Raw genomic sequence first — 19,224 nt, forward strand, 5'->3', positions numbered from 1 at the left:
AAGTGCTCAGCTGCCAACCAAAAGGTCGGCAGTTTGAACCCACTAGCAACTCTGCAGGAGAAAGATGAGGCAGTCTGCTTCCATAAAGATTACAGTCTTGGAAACACTATGGGGCAGTTCCACTCTGTCCTGTAGGGTTGCTATCAGTCGGAATTGACACGTTGACAGTGGTTTTGTTTGTGTTATATATATCACAATTAAAAAATTAAAATCAAAAAGTAAGAACACCATTTCAAACCATTGGTGAAAGCGTAGATTATTTAATAATTGATATTGAGACATTTAGTTATCCACTTGAGAAAAAAAAACACAGAATTAAGACTCTTTATGGAAATAAATCAATTTATTTAAATAAATTCATCTCTTATTTGTCTCTGGCTCATATTGTTCTCTTGTGTGTAAAAATACATATACCAACGGAGGAAGAATGAGAGTCAGGAATAGGAGGAAGAAATGGAATGTGTGGCTAATTATCTCCATGAACAACTGCCTCCTTTCCCATGAGACCAGAAGAACTGGATGGTGTCCAGCTACCATCACTGAACGTTTTGATCAAAGATTCTATAGAAGAATCCTGATCAAAAGGGGGAAAATGCAGAGCAGAATTTCAAGTTCTCATGGAATCCAGACTTTCTGGATCCATGGAGGCTGCATGAATACCTGAAACTATTGTCCTGAGATAATCTTTAAATCTTAAATGAAAACTATCCCCTGAAGTCTTCCTAAAACCAAACAATAGTTTAACTAGTACAAAATGTCTGCTTTGAGCATTATGCTCTCTTAAGAACTATCTATATGGGATCAAAGTGACAACAGCAACTCAAAAGATTAGATAGGAAGCTTAGGGGGCAGTGAGTTTATGTTAATAGGGGAGGATTAACTCAGAAAAGGAGGGTGGGAATGGTTGCACAACTAGAAGAATGTAAGCAACTTCACTGAATTGTACATATAGCAACGGTTGAATTGGTGTATGTTCTGCTGTGTATATTTTCAAAAACAACAAAAATAAATTATTTAAAAAAAAAAAACATATACAAGGACGCTCACAGCAGCACTGCCTGTAGAGTTGAAAAACTGGGAGAAACCAAATGTCCATCAAGTGGGTATGCGTAAAAGAACTATGCTTAAGGAAACTTCCATACTATTGAATACCAAGCAGTAGTTAAAAAAAAAAAAAAGAGGTGGGTACTAATGTCGACAGGTATCCAAGAATATTGTTAAATAAAAGATGGTAACTGTGTTCCACAAAAAAGTAAAAGTAGCAATACCAATAAATGCAATTTTAGTGAAAGCTGAACAACAATGTGATACACATAGCACACTGGCAAAAGGAAAAATCAGCAATACGGATCCTGTCTTTGTTTAAAATTTTGATATTTTGTTCATATCAGTGTTTCTTCATTAATTTTGACTTTTTAAAGTCTTGCATTAAAATTTATCTTGGAGGAAAAACAAAAAGTAAGAACAGATGGAGTAAGGCCCCAGGCGTCATTAATAAAGCAAAGCTTTTGATTTTTTAATGAAACTTCCTGGGAAGAAAAGAACGGAGGAGACACGTATACAGAATCCCACAGGGTGGGGGCCCAGGTGTGGGTCTCCACTAACAGACACTAAGAGAGTAACTGACCCTGAAACTGGAACATTCTAGAAGGCCCCCCACCGGTTCACACTGCCTCATCAGTTGCTTGGCTTCTCTGGACCCTGCGTGCATGTGTGCGTGGTGACTCAGACAGCTTCCAACTTCTCGCCTCCCAGCCAGTCGCTAGCTCAGTGGAGGTTCAGTGAACCCGCTCATAGATCCTTCTGCTCTCAGCTTCAAAGAAATGTTTACAAGGTGCGGCTAGCGTATCTGAGTCAGGAGCCTGGTCACTCTGATCCTCACAAATGACAGCTGATGCATCGCTGTAGCTGCTGCCTTCTACACAGCACACAGGAGGGGCTTCTGGGTTCCTGCTGGCCTGGTGGGGTCCTGAGACGGTGCTGACTTGGAGTCCACGGAAACATGTGGCTGTGGCCATGTGGGCTCAGAGCTCCCCTCTCTCATCATTCATCATCTGGGGTTCCAAGGCCTGCCTCGAGATCCAGCTACTGAACCATTGCTAGGGCCTGGTCTGCCTATTAACTCTCTACTTGCTCCTTGACTGAGCAGTCATTTTGAGAGGGCCTGGCCGGGGGTGGCACTCAGCGAACAGAGAGACTGCGTGAGTGGGGGGTGGGGGTGAGGGGTGTTATGGATTGAATTGTTCCCCCAAAAAATACGTGTTGTAAATCCTACTATACCTGTGGTTACAACCCCATTTTGAAATAGGGTTTTCTTTGCTATGTTAATAAGAAAGCACTAGTGTAGGGTGTGTATTAAATCAATCTCGTTAGAGATATAAAAGGAATAGATTAAAGAAGCAGAGATGGGGGAAGACAGATGCTACACCACATGAAGATCACCAAGGAATCAAGGAATAGAAGCTGCAATGAGACGAGGGCCTTCCTCCAGAGCTGACAGAGAGAGAGCCTTCCCCTAGAGCCAGCGTCCTGAACTGGGACTTCTAGCTTCCTAAACTGTGAGAAAATAATTTTCTATTTGTTAAAGCCACCTACTTGTGGTATTTCTGTAATAGCAGCACTAGATGACTAAGACAGTGGGTGAGTGAACAAAGGAACAATGAATGAGGGAAGGTTTTGGGGAGCAGTGCAGAGCAGAAGAGAAAGCAGACCTGGGGTAAGTCCCACCCTACCCGTGGCAGTGAGGATGACATGGGAGGGTGTTCACCAAGTCCCTTGAAGAACCCCGTACAGAGCAGGAACTCAGAAGGGGAACTTCTAGTCCACGCTTCTTCCCTCTATGCATTTTCTAATCTAGTCAAGTTCTCACTGAAGACAGTCAGATTTGGGGGTCCCTCCTTGGTGCCTGGAGCCCATCCCCAACCAGGAATCAAAGGGAAACATGCATTTGTTTAAACCTGAAGGGAACCAGAGAGAAGACCTTCGCTATCCTTTTCTTTTTGTCCCAAGCTATGAAGACCAGGTATCACTACACTCGCCCCCACCCCCGCCCCAGTTTCCAACATCTTTTTCCATTCCTGCCTGCTGGATGTTTTTGGTATCTGAACAGGAGGGAGTGAAAGGAGGAATTCTGGAGGCAGAGCTGTTCTCCAAGCGGCTGGGGCCTCGGACATACACTTACGTGTTAATTCGTACGTGGTTAATGTGGAGCTGCTGTTCACGGTCTTGAAGCTGCTGTGGGCTATCAGGGGTAAGCAAAGCAGAAAGCCGGTTACCATGCGGGATGGTTATTGCAGGTGATGCACTGCAGGGTCTGGCCCCCTGCCTCCACCCTGTGCCCCACCACCCACCCAAAGAGGTGATGCAAGTCTTCATAAAGCAGGAGGCTCTGGTATTTGCGTGGGTAGACGTGCTTATCCTCTGATCAAACGGGGCAAACTAGCATTTAGCTTGTCACAGCACAAAGCAATGCCAGAAAAGAGGAAATCGGTTTCTCCTGGCTGTGGCTTTCCCAGAGGCTCAGCAGTAGGTACACGGTCAGCCGACTCACAATCAGGGGGAAGTTCTGCTCTGAAAAGGACAAGCAGATGCCAAACTGAAGAGCATCGGGGCCAGGCTCATAAAACAGCCACATCGAGAAGGCCTTTTGTTTTGATTTGATTTTGCTGCAAAGCCCAGGGAGGTGCTGGCTGCTGCCTGGCCATCAGAGGGACAGCCACGGGGTATGCAAGGGAGCACTGCACAGTGAACACCTACTCTCACCCCACATGCTGGTGCAGGGCCAGCGTCTGCTGCCACCTCCACCCCAGCAGGGACGGGCTGTGTGAGCGCAGCCCCAACCACCGCCCCTGGCCAGAGAACCCGGGAAACTTGCAGACACCGGCAGCACCTGGACCACAGGCGGAGCCTCCTGACACAATGGAAGGTGTATGCTGCCACCAAGTGGCTCTCTCACTGTTCCCAGGCCAAGAATGTTGTGAGGCAGAAGGCATTTTCTGTGTCACCATTTGGTGTCATGGGGAAATGGAACTATTGTCACCCTCCTTCTGAGGAGGAGGGGTGGAACTGGATGGCCTGTCCAGCAGCTCTGCATCCTGTCTCTATGGCAACAGAAAACACTGCCGGGGACCAGCCAGGGACCCTGGGGGAGCCGGCTGACACTGAGCAGGGGAGCCCCAATGCCCACTGAACATGCCCATCCACTCGTGGGACCCCTGCTGCCATTTCGCCCTCCAGACCTCTCCACTCGGCAGCAGCACGGCCGCTCCTTGCCCTAATGAGATCTCCAGCAACATCAGAACAGACCCCTGCCTGCACACAAAGTGACCTCCAGCCCAGCCCTGCCTCCCTGCCCCTACCAGCCCTCTGCTGGGCTCCTGCTGGCCCATCGCCTGCGCCCCCCAGCCTGGCCTCTTCCCGCCCTGGTCCACTTATTGTGCTATGCTTTCTGCATGCAACGCCTCTTCCATCATGTCCCCCATGAAGCTCTGCTTCTCGTAAAATCTGTCTCAAATGGTTCCTCCTTCGCAGAACCTCCCCTGCACCTACATCAAATGGGGTGCTCTTCTGAGCAATGGAGACACACTAGAAGCCCCAAAGCACTGGCTCTTGCTGTCTTCTGCCCCGTCCCTGGCCCTATCACATTCCACCTGGCTGTGCAGCTCCAAGGAGCCCCTAAGTGAAGCAAAAAAGTGAATGCGCTCAGCTGCTAACTGAAAGGTCAGAGGTCTGAGTCCACCCAGAGGTGCCTTGGAAGAAAGGCCTGGCAATCTATATCCAAAATCAGCCAATGAAAACCCCACGGAGCACAGTTCTACTCTGACACACTTGAAGGTGGTCAGAGTCAGAGTTGACGCGATGGCAACTGGTGCAGCCAAGGGTCACCACAATACCTGCCCACTCATCACTGTAGGCACCGTGGGGGCAGGACTGCCTCATCCCTCTTCTCCCACAGAATTCCCCACAGAGTCTTGCCCAGAGCAGGTGCTTGATAACGACCCTGTGAGCCAGGAGAAGGGAGGGTACCTCTCACCTGTGAGCTCGGCTCTCAGGGCAGAAGGGCTCTTCACCGTCTTGGCCTCGGTGCTGGGTCCAGCCTCGTACTCCAGCTCTCGGTAGTAGATCCGGTACCCTACGAGGAGGCCGTTCAGGCTCTCGTCCCGCGGGGGCTACAAAGACATCACATGGCTCAGCCACCCCAAGGAGGCCCCCCAGTCAGCTGGAGAGAGGCTTGGGGCCCCCTCCACGCTGAACTGGGTAGCTGTATAAGAGAGAGTCCCCGAGTCAAGTAGATGGTTTCCAAAACAAACGACATGGGTCAGATTCATGGAGAGATTCACGAGGCATTCACAGGCAGGCAACTCTGCAGGATCACTTTCCAGGTTCTCTCAAACCTCACAGGTACCATGGCCACCTGTGAGCAGGCATGTGGGCATGTGGGCCTCTCACCCACATCTGGCTTGAATACTCGGTGAGCCCCAGGGCTGAGGTAGAAGACTATGGCCCGCAACACGGATGTGTGAGGAAGCTGCCTGCTGCATAGTCAACCGGAACGCTCAGGAAGCCATGGACGTGGCCTGGCTCTGGACTGTCCATCAGCTGGCCCTGCCTTATCCCTCTCACTGCCTGGCCACCTAGGTTTGTGGGTCCCTCACTGATCTCTCCTCATACCCTACTCTGCCCAGACTTAGACCTACAGCTAGAATCCCTGCTGTCCCTCCAATGTCTGCGGGCGTAATAAGGGTTAGCTCGGCCAGCTCTTGTCTGTCAGTTTGTCACACTGAAGTAGCTGGTTTCTGCTTTCCATCCCTGTACCCCCTGCCCCTAGGACCCCAATCCCAGTCTGCACTCCCCCCAAACTTCAGTATTTCAGACCCCTTCCTTAAAGCTGGGGGTACTGACATGGTTTGCTTTCAGATTTTCCCCTCTTAGAGTCCACAGAAATGTTTTTAGAAGAATCAGGTTGGCTTTTAGGGGCTTCCGCCCTCCCACTCTTTAAAGTTTGGTTCCATAGGAACAACTTAAAATTCTTATTGGAAACCAGACTTACTGGATCTACTGAGACTGGAGGAACCTCTGCATCTATTGCCTGGAGACAGCTGTTAACTGAAACTATCTTATGAAGCCATTTTTCAACTAAACAACAATTTAGCTCATGTAAGAAAGAACGTTTGCCTTGATCATTGCGTTCTTTTAAAGAGTTATCTATACGGGATTAGATGGGCAACAATAACTCTAAAGCACAGATGAGAACTTTAATGGGCAGAGAGTCTAAGTTAATGGTGGTGAAATAATACGGGCAGAGACAGGGAGAATGGTGACAAATGTGAAGTGTGTAACCACTGTCAATGAACTGTGCGTGTACAAATTGTTGAACGGGTGTATATTTTGTTGTGTATATTTTCACATTGGCTCCCTATGTTAGATGCCATTGAATTATATTTTTTATAATTTATTTTATTTTTGTCGTTGTTGTTGAGAATATACAGCAGAACATACAACAATTTAACAGTTTCTCCGTGTACAATTCAGTGACATTGATTACATTCTTTGAGTTGTGCAACCCTTCTCACCCGCCATTCAATTTTTGCTGCCTAGCGGTGCCAGCTATAGTGTTGATACCAGTACATCAAATAGGTATGGAAATTAGAATAAAAATCTAGCCTGTGTTTATGTGTGTACCTAGCACATTATACACACTCATGCACACGTCTGTTTATATAAGGACAGAGGGGAGTTACTGGCAATTTTCCACTTCAACTCTCCTCTTGATTTTTTTATTGGCTACAGTTGAGAATCAAATTAAAAGCCTTGCTTTGTAGGGCCTCCTTCTTCAAACACAATGATTGTGACATTGTAATAGAATGTTTATTTAACCCTCTTCTTAAAATAAAAGGAGCCCTAGTGGCATCCTGGTTAAATGCTCAGCTGCTAACCCAAAGGTCGGTGGTTCCAACCCACGAGCCGTACCATGGAAGAAAGATATGGCAGTCTGCTTCCTCAAAGATTACAGCATTGGAAACCCTGTGGAGCAGTTCTACTCTGTCTTATAGTATCACTATGATCGGAAGCAGCTGGAGAGAAATGGGTTTGGCTTTTTTTAAGTTTGTCTTCTACCACCTGTCTGTCCGTTTGCCAGACATGCAATGGGTTTGGTTGGGTTTTAAAATAAAATGCAACAAACCAATGCAAGAGTTGGGGTAGTCCGTCTGCAAGAATAAGAAGAGATATCCCTGTACCCTGACCTAAGCCTCACAGAGAAGGGAAAGAAACAATCTTCTGCATGGAGGACTGTTTTCCACGGCACTTTGCAAACTAAAAAAATAAACTGAGCGTTTAACCATTTGCACGACCCAGGGAATCCTTTTGCAAACTAAGTTAGCCAAAAACATCCAGTGCCCACTGCACCCCCAGGCTATAGGCTACTGCACAGATGGGACTCCCCATGGAGGAAGGGGACAGGGCAGGAAGAGACTGGCTGCTATCAAGTCCCTCTGGTGGAGAAGGTGGGCAGGGTGAGGTCACCAGAAATACCAGAGGTTCCTCTTCAATGACACTGTCCTGTTTTGCTCACACTCCCCCTCCCCCTCCCCCAGCATAGCACCTGGAGCTCTGGGAAGTTCAGAGCAGGTTCCTGGAGGAAATATGTGAGCATGCTGAGCTCTGCAGCCTGGGGAGGCAGTCCAAGCCCCAGCCCTGTCTTTGGCACTTACCATCCCCCAAGGCTCTGAGGTCCCCTGAATTATGACACACAGTGTAATGGACTGAACTGTGTCCCCCAATATATGTGTTGGAATTCTAACCCCTATACCTATGAATAAGGAGCCCTAGTGGTGCAACATTTAAGTGCACAGCTGCTAAGGGAAAGGTCAGTGATTTGAACCTACCCAGCAGCTCCGTGGGAGAAAAGACCTGGCAATCTGTTTCTGTAATGATTACAACCTAGAAAATCCTGTGGGCTCTGTCACATGAGTTCACTAGGAGTTAAAATGGACTCAAAGGCACACAACAACAACCTGTGCATGTGACCCCATTTGGAAATAGGATTTTCTTAGTTATGTTAACGAGGGCCTATCAGCGTAGGGTGTGTCTTAAACCTAATCACTTCTGAGATATAAAAAGAGCAGAGAAACAAGCACAAATGAGAGGCATGTGGTGATCGCCAAGAAATAAAGGAATGCAGGGTCAACAGAAACTAAAAGAGACCTTCCCCCAGAGCCAACAGAGAGAGAGAGAGCCTTCCCCTAGAGCCAGTGCCCTGAATTCAGACTCCCAGTCCCGAGCTGTGAGAAAGTAAATTTCTGTTCTTTAAAGCCACCCACTTGTGGTATTTCTGTTACAGCAGCTCTAGCAAACTTAGACACTCAGAGTGCCATGTGAGTGGATGAGAAGGTGTGGAGCCTGGAGGAGGGGAAGGCTCACTATGGATGGACAATCAGAGGTAAATTTATAGAGGAGGGGACTTCTGAGCTGAGGAGATGAAAGGGGAAGTGACGCCCTCCAGGAGGCAGACAACAGTTCCTGTGTAGACCCTTTGGCAGGGGTGGAGGGCAGGGAGCTCAGGAGCAGCCAGGCTCCGGTTTGTGTTACAGTCCCGGGGCCCTGCACTAAGGCTGACTTAGAACTGGCTCAGTTCCTGTCACTGCCCACGGGGTGGGTCTCCCAGGATGATCTACAGCTGAACTCAGAGAGACTGGCCAGAGATGGAGTGTCCCCAGATGGGCTCAGTGACGCTCTTGGCAGCCTCTGTTGCTGGCTGCCATTGAGTTGGCAAACCAATGCACAACGGAACAAAACTCTGCCTTTCCTGCACTGTCCCCGTGATGGGTTACAGATCGGACCACTGTAATTCATAGGGCTTCCATTGGCTGATTTTCAGAAACAGATCACCAGGCCTTTCTTCCTAGTCCATCTTAGTCTGGAAGCTCTGCTGGAACCTGTCCAGTATCACAGCCAATACACAAGCCTCCACCAACAGATGGGTGGTGGCTATGCATGAAGCGCATTGGCTGGGAGTCGAACTCAGGTCTCCTGCATGGAAGGCAAGAATTCTACCAGTGAACCACCACTGCCCCCCACTTGTTGTTGGTTGTTGGGTGCTGTTGAGCAGATCCTGACTCATAGGGACCCTACAGAACAGAGTAGAACTGTCCCATAGGGTTCACAGTCTGTGATCTTTACAGGAGCAGATCGCCAGGTCTTTCTTTTGAGGAGCCAATGGTGGGTTCGAACCCCTGACTTTCCGGTTAGCAGCCGAGCATCAGGGCTCCTCCCTGATGCTCTCTTCTACTGCCTACTAGTAATGAAGCACGTGAAAACGCACAGAGAAGGAGCCCTCTGCCGGCAGAGAGACCACAGAGACTTCCAAGGCCCCCAGGGCTTTTGGCCTGACTCTGCTGGGCTACCAACAGAGACAGGTGTCCCCGCATGAAGGCTATATGCCTGGACCTGCTCTCTTGCTCAAGGCCCCTGGTTGCTCCGACAGAGCCGCCCGTCCTGTGTGAGGGTCCCTGGGAGCTGCCCACGTGCTGCTCGGGACGGTGGAGAGCTGGGGCTCAGGGGGTGACAGTGAGAAGTGTCATGCTTCCATTTCTGCGATCTGAGACGACTCAGGTCAGCAAGGAGAGGAGAGTGGGCAGATCAGAAAGCTGCCCCTGGGCCTCCTAAGTGGCAGCCCAGCAAGCTCACCCCGAGGTTGCCTTCAAAGCCTCTCTCTCAGTTCCCTATCACACCCGTGCAGCCTCCAGCACTTCAGCATCAGCAGGAAGATTGCAAAGGCCCCTGGGCAGGACTCCACAGCACGCACAGGCCCAAGGTGGGATCCCAGGGAGAGTAGTTTGCTTCTCTGCGGGAGGAGGGGTAGGGCAGGGGCCCCAGTAGAGTGGGGAGAACTGGAGCCGACTCACCAAAAGCACCCAATGAGCAGGACATTAGGAGTTTGGGGACATAAAAGTGCCTTTGCTGGGACCACGTGTCAGCTGCAACTCAGTAGCACAAACACTACCCCACACTGGTTTCTCTGACTCCTGGCTGAAGGTCGAGGGAAGGGCCTGAGGGGGAATGACTGTGAGCGCGCAGCTTCAGGTCAGAGGAGGCTTTGGAGGTGGAAGAAGGGGCCAAGCCCCCAGCCCTCACAGCACAACTGAGGACACGGCCTAAGTCCACATTTGGCAGAATTCACTGAAACCTCGAAGCATCTGAAAATCAAATGTGCTCCCCTCCCGCCAGGATCTACCCAGGCCTCCAACCAGTAGGCTCTATCTCCACAGTGGGGGCTTCTGTGCCTCCACCGAGCCTAGACATGCCTGGCTGGGGTTTAAACTTGGTTCAGCCACACTTTCTCCCCTTGGAACGTGTGCCCAGACCACGTGGCAAGTGCAAGGCAGAGCCAGAACCAAGTCTAAGCCACCTGTGTAGTCCTGGGTCTGAGCTTTCTGTTTACATCCCCAGGACTTCCCTGGAGTGTGAACAAGGACCCCTAGGACACCTGCGGGATCGTGTCCACATGGCGCATCAGAGCACAGCAGACCCCAGAGAACCTGAAACACAGTGTAAATACCCAGGGGTGTCACACCTCTGAGCCTGCATTCAGTCTGTGCTGGACACCTGGAACCTTCTTCTCCCTGGGGAAGGTTTGCAAATCCTGCAAGTGCAGATCAGCTCTCTCCTCCTTGCCTTTCTCTGGCCAGAGCCAGAGTCCAGTCTCCCTACTCAATGAAAGCTCTCACGGTCCAGAATCTGTCTCGCTCACTCAGGGTGTTCAGAACCCCCACAGGCCCTGGCCCTCTGCAAAGGATGGAGCAAGTGAAAAGAATCAGAAACAACCCCCAGAGAGGTCTGAAGAGGCCTAAGGGCTCTTTCCCCTGGTCCAGGCAATTGCGATATTCCTTTGGGAAGTCGCCTAGTGCCACATCCAGTCTCATCCTCCACTGAGAGCTCGGCTCAGGACGAGATCTAAAACTAAAAACCAAACCCGATTCTGTTTGTCAACTCTGACTCATGGTGACCGCGTGTGTGTTGGAGTAGAACTGTGCTCCATAGTGTTTCCAATGGCTGATTTTTTGGAAGTTGCCAGAACTTTCTTCCATGGCACCTCCAGGTAGACTCAAACCTCCAACCGTTTGTTAGCAGCCCAGGGTGTTCACCATTTGCACCACCCAAGGGCAAGATGTGCCTAGGATTTTTTCCATTTAGCAAGAAAATAGCCTCAAAACCCACTCCGAGAATTCTGCAGCAACACGGGGTAGGGAGAAGGGAGGTTTCTGAGTGACACCTTGTATGATCCATGGAAAGTTCAAGGACACCCAGATTAAATGTTATGATCAATTCAGAGTTATTAACGCCTATTATAAGCTCTACTCAGTGTGAACACAATGGTGCTACCATCTAGAATTCGTTTTTAAAACCTCAGGTTTCAAAGAGGACCGGATTCTGTTAAAAGCCAAGGTTGATGACCCTCCCAGGAAGAGTCAGACCTGACTGGCCACTCCAGAGGCGGTACTTCAATGGGCCAGTATCCTTGGATTTACCGCCAGGGTCCGCATTTTTAAACACATTACCAAAAAGGTTTATAGGTGAAACACTCCATTTGGGATGCAAATCTATATTTAAATATCGTTTCTTTGTTCCGTTCACTCTGATTTAGCAAATTACTCATAATTTTAATTATACTTGAATTGCCTGGCAGTTGACAGGCATTTATTTCTACAATGTGTCATATTGACCACCTCCTGCTTCTGTGCTTCCTACAATTAGTTTGTTCTGCTCGCGTGAAAGGGGGACAGCTGATGGACACATATGCCAAGTTCCTTTGGTGCAGCTATATGCCACTCCACAGAGCTGCCCAAAGCAGCAAGAGGGGCCCGGGCTGCGATGGACAGACGGCGCTGCAGTATCGCCCACTTACTTGGAGAGCTGATGCATTGTAGCTACGAGCACAGTGTTTCCAGAAAAGACACTTACCTAGCTTTTGGTAGGCCAGGTGCCAGGTCTACAAAGAGAATGCTAATTTCATGGTAGAGCATAGCCCAGGGCAAAGTGCCAACCTTCTTTCAGGGGATTATATTAATGGAGAAGGAGCATTTGTGGCGCAATGGTCAAGAGCTCAGCTGCTAACCGAAAGGTCAGTGGTTTGAATTCACCCAGCAGCTCCAAGGAAGAAAGACCTGGTGATCTGCTCCCGTGAAGATTAAACCATTAAAAAAAACTTGCCATTGAGTTGATTCTGACTCATAGTGACCCTATAGGACAGAGTAGAACTGCCCCATAGAGTTTCCAAGTTTGCAGTCTTTACGGAAGCAAACTGTCACATCTTTCTCCCATGGAGCAGCTGGTGGGTTCAAACCACCAACCTTTCAGTTAGCAGCCGAGTGCTTAACCCTGCACCACCAGGGCTTCTCCCATAAACATTACTGCCAAGAAAACTCTATGGAGCACAGTTCAACCCTGTAACACATTGAGTCTCCATGAGTCAGAATTGACTCGACAGCACCTAACAACAATATATTAGTGGGGGGTGGGAAATGGAAGCCTTTGGGGTCTTGATTTTCCGTTTTGCATGTTTCCTGTCTCCCACCAGAGACCCTAATCCAAGTGGGATCTGATGTATGGACTGCAGAAGCACCAGGGGACCTTTTGACCTCCTGTCAAAGGAGGAACCTGGGGCCAGAGAGGGTCCCTCAGTGTCACTGCTGCCCAGTGGTAAGCTGGTGGCGTGAAGACTTAGAGCCAGGGACTTGGAGATGAAATGGGGAGGGGTATAGCATCATCAGAGGGGTGTGGCATCCTCAGACAGGGCAGTGGGAGTTCAGGCTGACCCCATTTATATTCCCACTGCATCCCCTTTATCCGGGCAAAGCGAGAAATCACAGAAAGCCACCACAGTGAATCCCCAGCTTCAGATTTTGGAAAGGTTTTTTTGATCACCTTGAAGGGTTCCCATTCCCTCCAAGCAGCAGTCACTTAACAATAGAGAAGAGGTGAGAAGTGGCCCAGGATTACTATATCAATACCTGAAGGAGGCTTTGGACTCTTAAGCCCAGGTTATTGAATCCGGCTGTCCACCTCCATGTAAGTGGCAATATCAAGTTATATTAACGTGAGCCATATGAAACTGCCACTTTCGTACATCAAACATGCTCAGATTTCATGTGACTCAACCTAATACCTATAGGTATCATCAAGCTACAATGTGACCAGGGAAGCAAACACCTTTAGAAGCAGCCACCACCTTCACTGGTTAGAAAGCGCCTCCACAATTGATTCCTCCAGCGCTCCAACCCTGGGCTTCCCACACTAACTCCCTTGCCTGTGCCTCACCCTCCTCTTCTAAGCATGTCTAAGCATGTCCCTGAGAACTTGGAAGCTGGAGGGCGCTACCAACTCAGCTTCCTCTCTCCCCTTCTAGGCTCCTCTGCCTCAGCCCCAGTCCAGAGAAGGTCTCCAGCGGGCTTGTGCCTTTGCATCAGGACCATTGCACATGCTTGCCCACCTGGCCCCGGCTCCCCATGCCTGAGCCACCACACGTTCAGAACCCAACCCTCCCGGGCCCAATGGGAACATTCTACTGGAGACAAAATCCCTAATATCATCTATGGGGTTTCCTAGCATTCCCGCTCCTCTCCATTTCGCCCCCTCCCTTTCCAAAGGAAGAAGCCCTGATGGTGCTGTGGTTAAGCACTTGGCTGCTAACCAAAAGGTTGGCAGTTTGAACCCACCATCGTCTCTGCAGGAGAAAAGACCAGATGATCTGCTCCGGTAAAGAATACAACCTAGGAAACCTTATGGGGCAGTTCCACTAGGAGTCAGAATATACTTGCCAGCACCTAACAACAACAAGAACAAGTATTCAGTTCCTCAAATGCTCTTTGAGCCAGCGTTATGGTCCTTCTGGTCCCCTCACTAGAGGGTTGAATACATGTTCATCCTATGTTTGCATGGCAGTCATTTTTTAACTGTGGGAAATTAGACTTTAGTACCATTTCCCCTTCGAGTTTCCAAGTCCAACAAGAGGTGTTTCCTTTGTTCTACTCTCAAACACTGAATGCAGGGCCAGCTCATGGTCAGCGTCCAATCAGTGTTGCAGATGGAACAGGGATGGACAGCCATGTTTGATGGAATACTGCAATCCCCCGCACTCACCTGCCACTGGATCAGGACGGAGGACGTGGTGTGCGGAGTCACTGAGACAAGACTAGGAGGCTCTCCTGGAACTGGGATTCAAAGGAAAAGGCAAGGGTTACAATGATCCTGGCACACCTCCCTCTTCAGTTTGGCTGCAGGGATTCATCTCTCTGTCACTCCCCTCCCCACCCCAGTGCTCCCTGCTGTTCTAATGTCAATGTGGACCCTTTACCCAGCTTTCCTGAGAGCCCTGGCCACACAGATTGTAATTACTGGGGGTTCTCAATAGCCAAAAGTTGTGAGGCTGTGCAGGGAAATAAAAATTCCCATCATTATACAACATTTATTAGTGAACTATCCACTACTCAAGGAGCCCTGATGGCACAACAGTTAAGCGCTCAACTGCTAACCAAAAGGGTGGTGGTTAAAATCCACCAGGAAGCTTCCCGGGAGTAAGATGCGGCAATCTGCTCCCATAAAGATTACAGCCTAGAAAACCCTATGCGGCAGTTCTACTCTGTCACAAGGGATTGCTATGCGTCAGAATCGACTTGCTGGCCCCCAACAACAACAACATTAACCTAAAGGTTGGTGGTTTGAACCCTCTCAGTGTCTCCATGAGAGAAAGACCTAGCCATCTGCTCCTATAAAGATTACAGTCAAGAAAACACTATGGGGCAGTCCTACTCTGTCACGTAGGGTTGCTATGAGTCGGAATCCATTCAAGGGCACACAATAACAACAATATCCACTGCTCCCTACCTCATGAATCCTCCCACTTCTAAACAGAGCCCCTAAACCCAAGTCCTCCCAGCCTGCAATCTGTAGCTGGTAGTGGAGACAATGCAATGTAAACACGATGCAGCTGCAAAGAGAAATTGCCAATCTCTGAAGAGGAAGATGATTCCTGGAAAGGTGCATCAAAAGAAATGATTTGACTATCAAAGGATTAAGCCAGGCTTTTGTGGAGTACTAAGAGTCCCTGGAACATTTTTCCCAAAGGGGTCTTTAGGATTGCACTGTGTGAGTTCACAGGGAGGCAGCTAGGTCCTGCCCTTAGCGCAGCTTCCTCAGAGACAGATACTACAGCGACAAAGTCAGCTTTTTTGTTTTTGATTTTTCTCCCATTATTCTAAGAAATAGTGCTTAGTTGCAAATATTACCTCAACTTTGTTGAATGTAACATTCAAATAAATGCATTTATATCGTTTTCGTTTCATATGTTAGTGCTAATGGAACCTTTCTCTGAAGGTTTGGTGTGAAATTGATCCCTGCTTGAGTGGGTTCATTTAAAAGGTTTTTCTGCTTACAGGTAGCCTTGGTCTCAGAACCTGTGGGTCTTGCTTCCACTTTTGTTTCTCTGCCTTCTCCTCATCCTAAATCTTGAGCTCCTTCACCCCCAGATCGCCGGCGCCCTGCAGAGGGCTCGCTGGACCACTGAAGCATCACGATGCTTCACCTGGGCTCAGGGCAGCTTCTCCCTGAGCCACTGCCTGCTTCTCGCCCACTCACTGTCTTTCCTAGTTCACTGCTCAGGAGACAGGAGACACAAGAAGCAGTGGCTGTGGAGTCTACTCTGACTCATGGCAACCTCGTGTGTCAGAGTCTGTGCTCCATAGAGTTTTCAATGCTGATTTTTTGGAAGTAGACTGCCAGGCCTTTCTTCCAAGGTAACTTTGGGTGGACTCAAACCTTTCTTTCGGTTAGCAGCCAAGCACATTCACTGTTTGTACCACCCAGGGACTCCAGAAGCCACACAGGGCAACCGTTACTTCCCGAGGGGCCTGTCCCCATCCTCCCTTGGCTTGTCCAGGCTGTTGGCTCGCTTCCTGGGAGCAGAGCCAGGGCATCGCTCGTGACAATGTTGGATTTTACCTGAACCTGGTGATCCTGGAAAACAGCCATAGTTAAAGAAATCCTCTCACCTTATTTTGTTCCAGAAAATGTTGACCAAGACAGCCTTATGTTCCCCTGAGCTAAACTCCAGACAGTCTTCTTCCTGAGTTCGTTGTTGTCATGTGCTGTGGAGTCCATTCTGACTCACAGTGACCTTATAGGACAAAGTAGAACTGCCCCATAGGGTTTCCAAAGCTGTAATCTTTACGGAAACAGATCGCCAGGTCTTTCTCCCATGGGGCTGCTGGTGGGTTCGAACCGCTAACCTTTCAGTTAGCAGCCAACCTCTTAACTGTTATGCCACCAGGGTTCCTTTTCCTGAGATTAGACCCTTTCATTGTCCAGGTGCCTAACCAGGGGACCCCTTATCTCCTTGACTCCCTTTTCATTCCGGTCCTCAGTTGTCCAAGCACCTAATTAGGGAGTCCCATGGGGCAGTTCTACTCTGTCCTATAGGGTCACTATGAGTCGGAATTGACTCGACGACAGTGGGTTTGGTTTGGAAACCCTGGCAGCGTAGTGGTTAAGAGCGAGTTCAAATCCACCAGGTGCTCCTTGGAAACTGTACGGGGCAGTTCTACTCTGTCCTGTAGGGTCACTATGAGTCGGAATCGACTCGATGGCAATGGTTTTGTTTGGTTTGGGTTATCTCCCTCTCCAGTTTGTATAATCAAAGAAAGGGAAGGGAAGGAACGGGATGGATTTTTCCACTGGCCAACTCCATCCCTTAAAAACTCCATCTTTTGTTCCATGGACTTGAGCTCAGACTTAGTTCTGGTCTCTCTCCCCTACTGCAATAGCACTTGCTGAGTTAAGCCACAGAATTGACTCGACAGAACGGTTTATTTATTTACTTATCTTTTGCCTGTTTCACCCTGTCCTGTGCAATTTTTCTTTACCATCTAGAAACCGTTAGCCTTAACCCCTTTGCTGGTCCTTCAGGTCATCTGAGGCCTCGTGTGGGAGAAAGTGAATGTCCAGGATATAAAAGAAGCCAGACAGAAGCTGTGAGGTCACACGGTGGGTCTGGTGGAAACTGAGTTATTTAAAAATTGTTCCACCGGTGTGTTAAGTGGAAAAAGATAGCTCTCTGGGGTGGCTTTGGAACAGGAGAGGCTGGGGAATTGTTATAAAGCACCACTGGATGGAATAAGCGCTCCAGTTTCCAGCCCTGGATCTAAACTGAGACGCCTGTTTCATCACATCCATCCTTCTCCTACATCCTACACGTCTGGCCGTCCCTGCACTGGCCGCGTTTGATGGAGCTGTCTCCAGGCTCACTTCATGCCTTGCAGGGCCGGGTCACACAAAAAGCCACAATGCATCTCCAGGCCCCACTCCACTCAGGACAGCCCAAGGGTAGAAACACCACCTGGGGCTGTCAGGGCTCACAGTCCATCACTTCAGTGTGCTGTCATTATACAGAGTGGCTTGTGAGTGAGAAGAATTGCGGAAACCTCTTAAAACCCAGCCACCCTTTGACATTTATTTTTAATGATTCTATAAATTATTCAATGTCTGGGATGCTAATGGATAGTCGGGGTTTTGGATGTCAATCAAAGAAACTTCCATTCCATTTGGAAGCCCTTGATGTCTTGATTTATGGCCATTGGGTCTGCAGGAATACTCCGGGCTGTGTATTAGTAACTGAATTTCCCTCCTCACCACCTGCTCTCTATGGGACCCCCTCCTTGTTCAAGACAAAAGTGGGGGCCTCCCTTTAGGGAGAAGTGGCTGGGCTTCACAAGCAGCCGCTGGGAAGCTGCTCCGTGTCAGCCACTGGCTGTGAGCGAGCTACTTACCATCCTGCAGTGTGGTCACTGCCTCTGTCTCCGCACTGAAGTCACTGTCCCCGATGTCATTGGTGGCTTTCAGGCGCAGCTTGTAGGAGGTGAAGGGCCTCAGCCTAGAAAATGGAAGAGACCCAGTGAATGCTGGGATGCTTTGCACCTTCCCTGACCTCAGGAGCCCAGGGGAACCAGTGGAGGGAGGATGAATGGCGTCCTGCCCTGAGAGCTCTGGGCTTCTTGGTGAACCCCCAGATGAGTTAGTCTGCAAAGTGGAGGATGTTCTGGGGTCAGCCACAGGCAGGGCCCAGCGAGCAGGAAGTTCCAGGGGACAGGAACCTGTCCAGGGAATGACAGGCAGGGCTGGGCTTCATGGCCTGCCCCAGGGAAAGAGGAACCAGCGAGGGGGTGAGTAGTGTGGTAAGCCCCAGCGGGTGAGGGAGGTCTTCCTAGGGCCCCTCCAGAAGGACCCACTTCCACCTCCTCGTAATTAGAGACACTCAGAGCTGCAAATCACTGCTCTCCGAGGAACTTACCAAATTTCTCAGGAGGAGCTAATTAAATCAGCCCTTGTACTGATCCAGAGTGGAAAATGAGTTCCCGCCTGGTTTACCTCCTTGATCTCTCACCCTAAACGCTCCTGTGTGGATGTCTGCCGCTGGCCAGGCCCTGCTAGCTGTACTCTCCAGGGTCCACCTCCCTGCCCCAGCTAAGGCCCACTCCCCCCAGCTCCCAGCTACAGGCAGAGCCCACCCATGCCCATTCCCTACCACTTAGTGAGTCAGAAATTGTGCCGAGCACTTGACAAGCACTATCCCATTGAATCCTCACAACAGCTTGGTGAGGAAGCAGTCATTGTTATTCCCACTTTATGGATGCGAAAACAGTCACCCAGCCATGCTGAATTACTTGCTCATGGCCAGAGGACTGGTAAATGGCTGGGGCTGGGGCAGGACTGGATTAGGGGACTTGGCTTGCAGCAACATTTGCATATCACTTTACATAAGACTAATATTGTCCATATGAAAACATGGCCCCCAGTCCATGATGGAGATTTTAGGGACACAAATGCTCCCCGAAGGTACTGCCTGATGCCACCATTTGATGCCTATTTCCATCCATCTACCCATCTACCCACCCACCCACCCATCTATTCATCTATGCACCCATTCACTTATCCATCGGTCTATGCACTCATCTACCCACCTACTCATCTACCTACCCACCCCTCCTTGCCTCCCTCTAGTTGTTTGCTATCTATTTGGTCTCATGTGTCAAGCACTGAGCCAAGTCTAAGACTAGGACTTTGGCCAAACTCTTCTGTGCAGACGATGCTCAGCTCTTCATTGAGCCCTGACAAGTCAGCCAGCTGAACTGCACTTCCAAGTGTCCATGTGGTAGGTGCTACAGGGGATCCTGT

At 49.4% G+C, this 19,224-nt stretch overlaps 1 protein-coding gene across 1 annotated transcript in view; it reads right to left on the minus strand.

Annotated features, from left to right (window-relative positions):
• Window positions 1-19,224, minus strand: part of SDK1 (sidekick cell adhesion molecule 1) — an 819,863-nt gene that overhangs the window by 88,030 nt on the left and 712,609 nt on the right. Inside the window, exons 30-33 of the mRNA XM_004385956.1 lie at window positions 17,820-17,923; window positions 14,140-14,210; window positions 5,033-5,168; window positions 3,182-3,241 (exon numbers count right to left, since the gene is read on the minus strand). Of these exons, the coding sequence (XP_004386013.1) occupies window positions 3,182-3,241; window positions 5,033-5,168; window positions 14,140-14,210; window positions 17,820-17,923 (371 nt within the window). The remainder of the gene's footprint in view (window positions 1-3,181; window positions 3,242-5,032; window positions 5,169-14,139; window positions 14,211-17,819; window positions 17,924-19,224) is intronic.

Source organism: Trichechus manatus, unplaced genomic scaffold, assembly GCF_000243295.1.
Source record: "Trichechus manatus latirostris isolate Lorelei unplaced genomic scaffold, TriManLat1.0 scaffold00151, whole genome shotgun sequence".
Classification (NCBI taxonomy): Eukaryota; Metazoa; Chordata; class Mammalia; order Sirenia; family Trichechidae; genus Trichechus; species Trichechus manatus.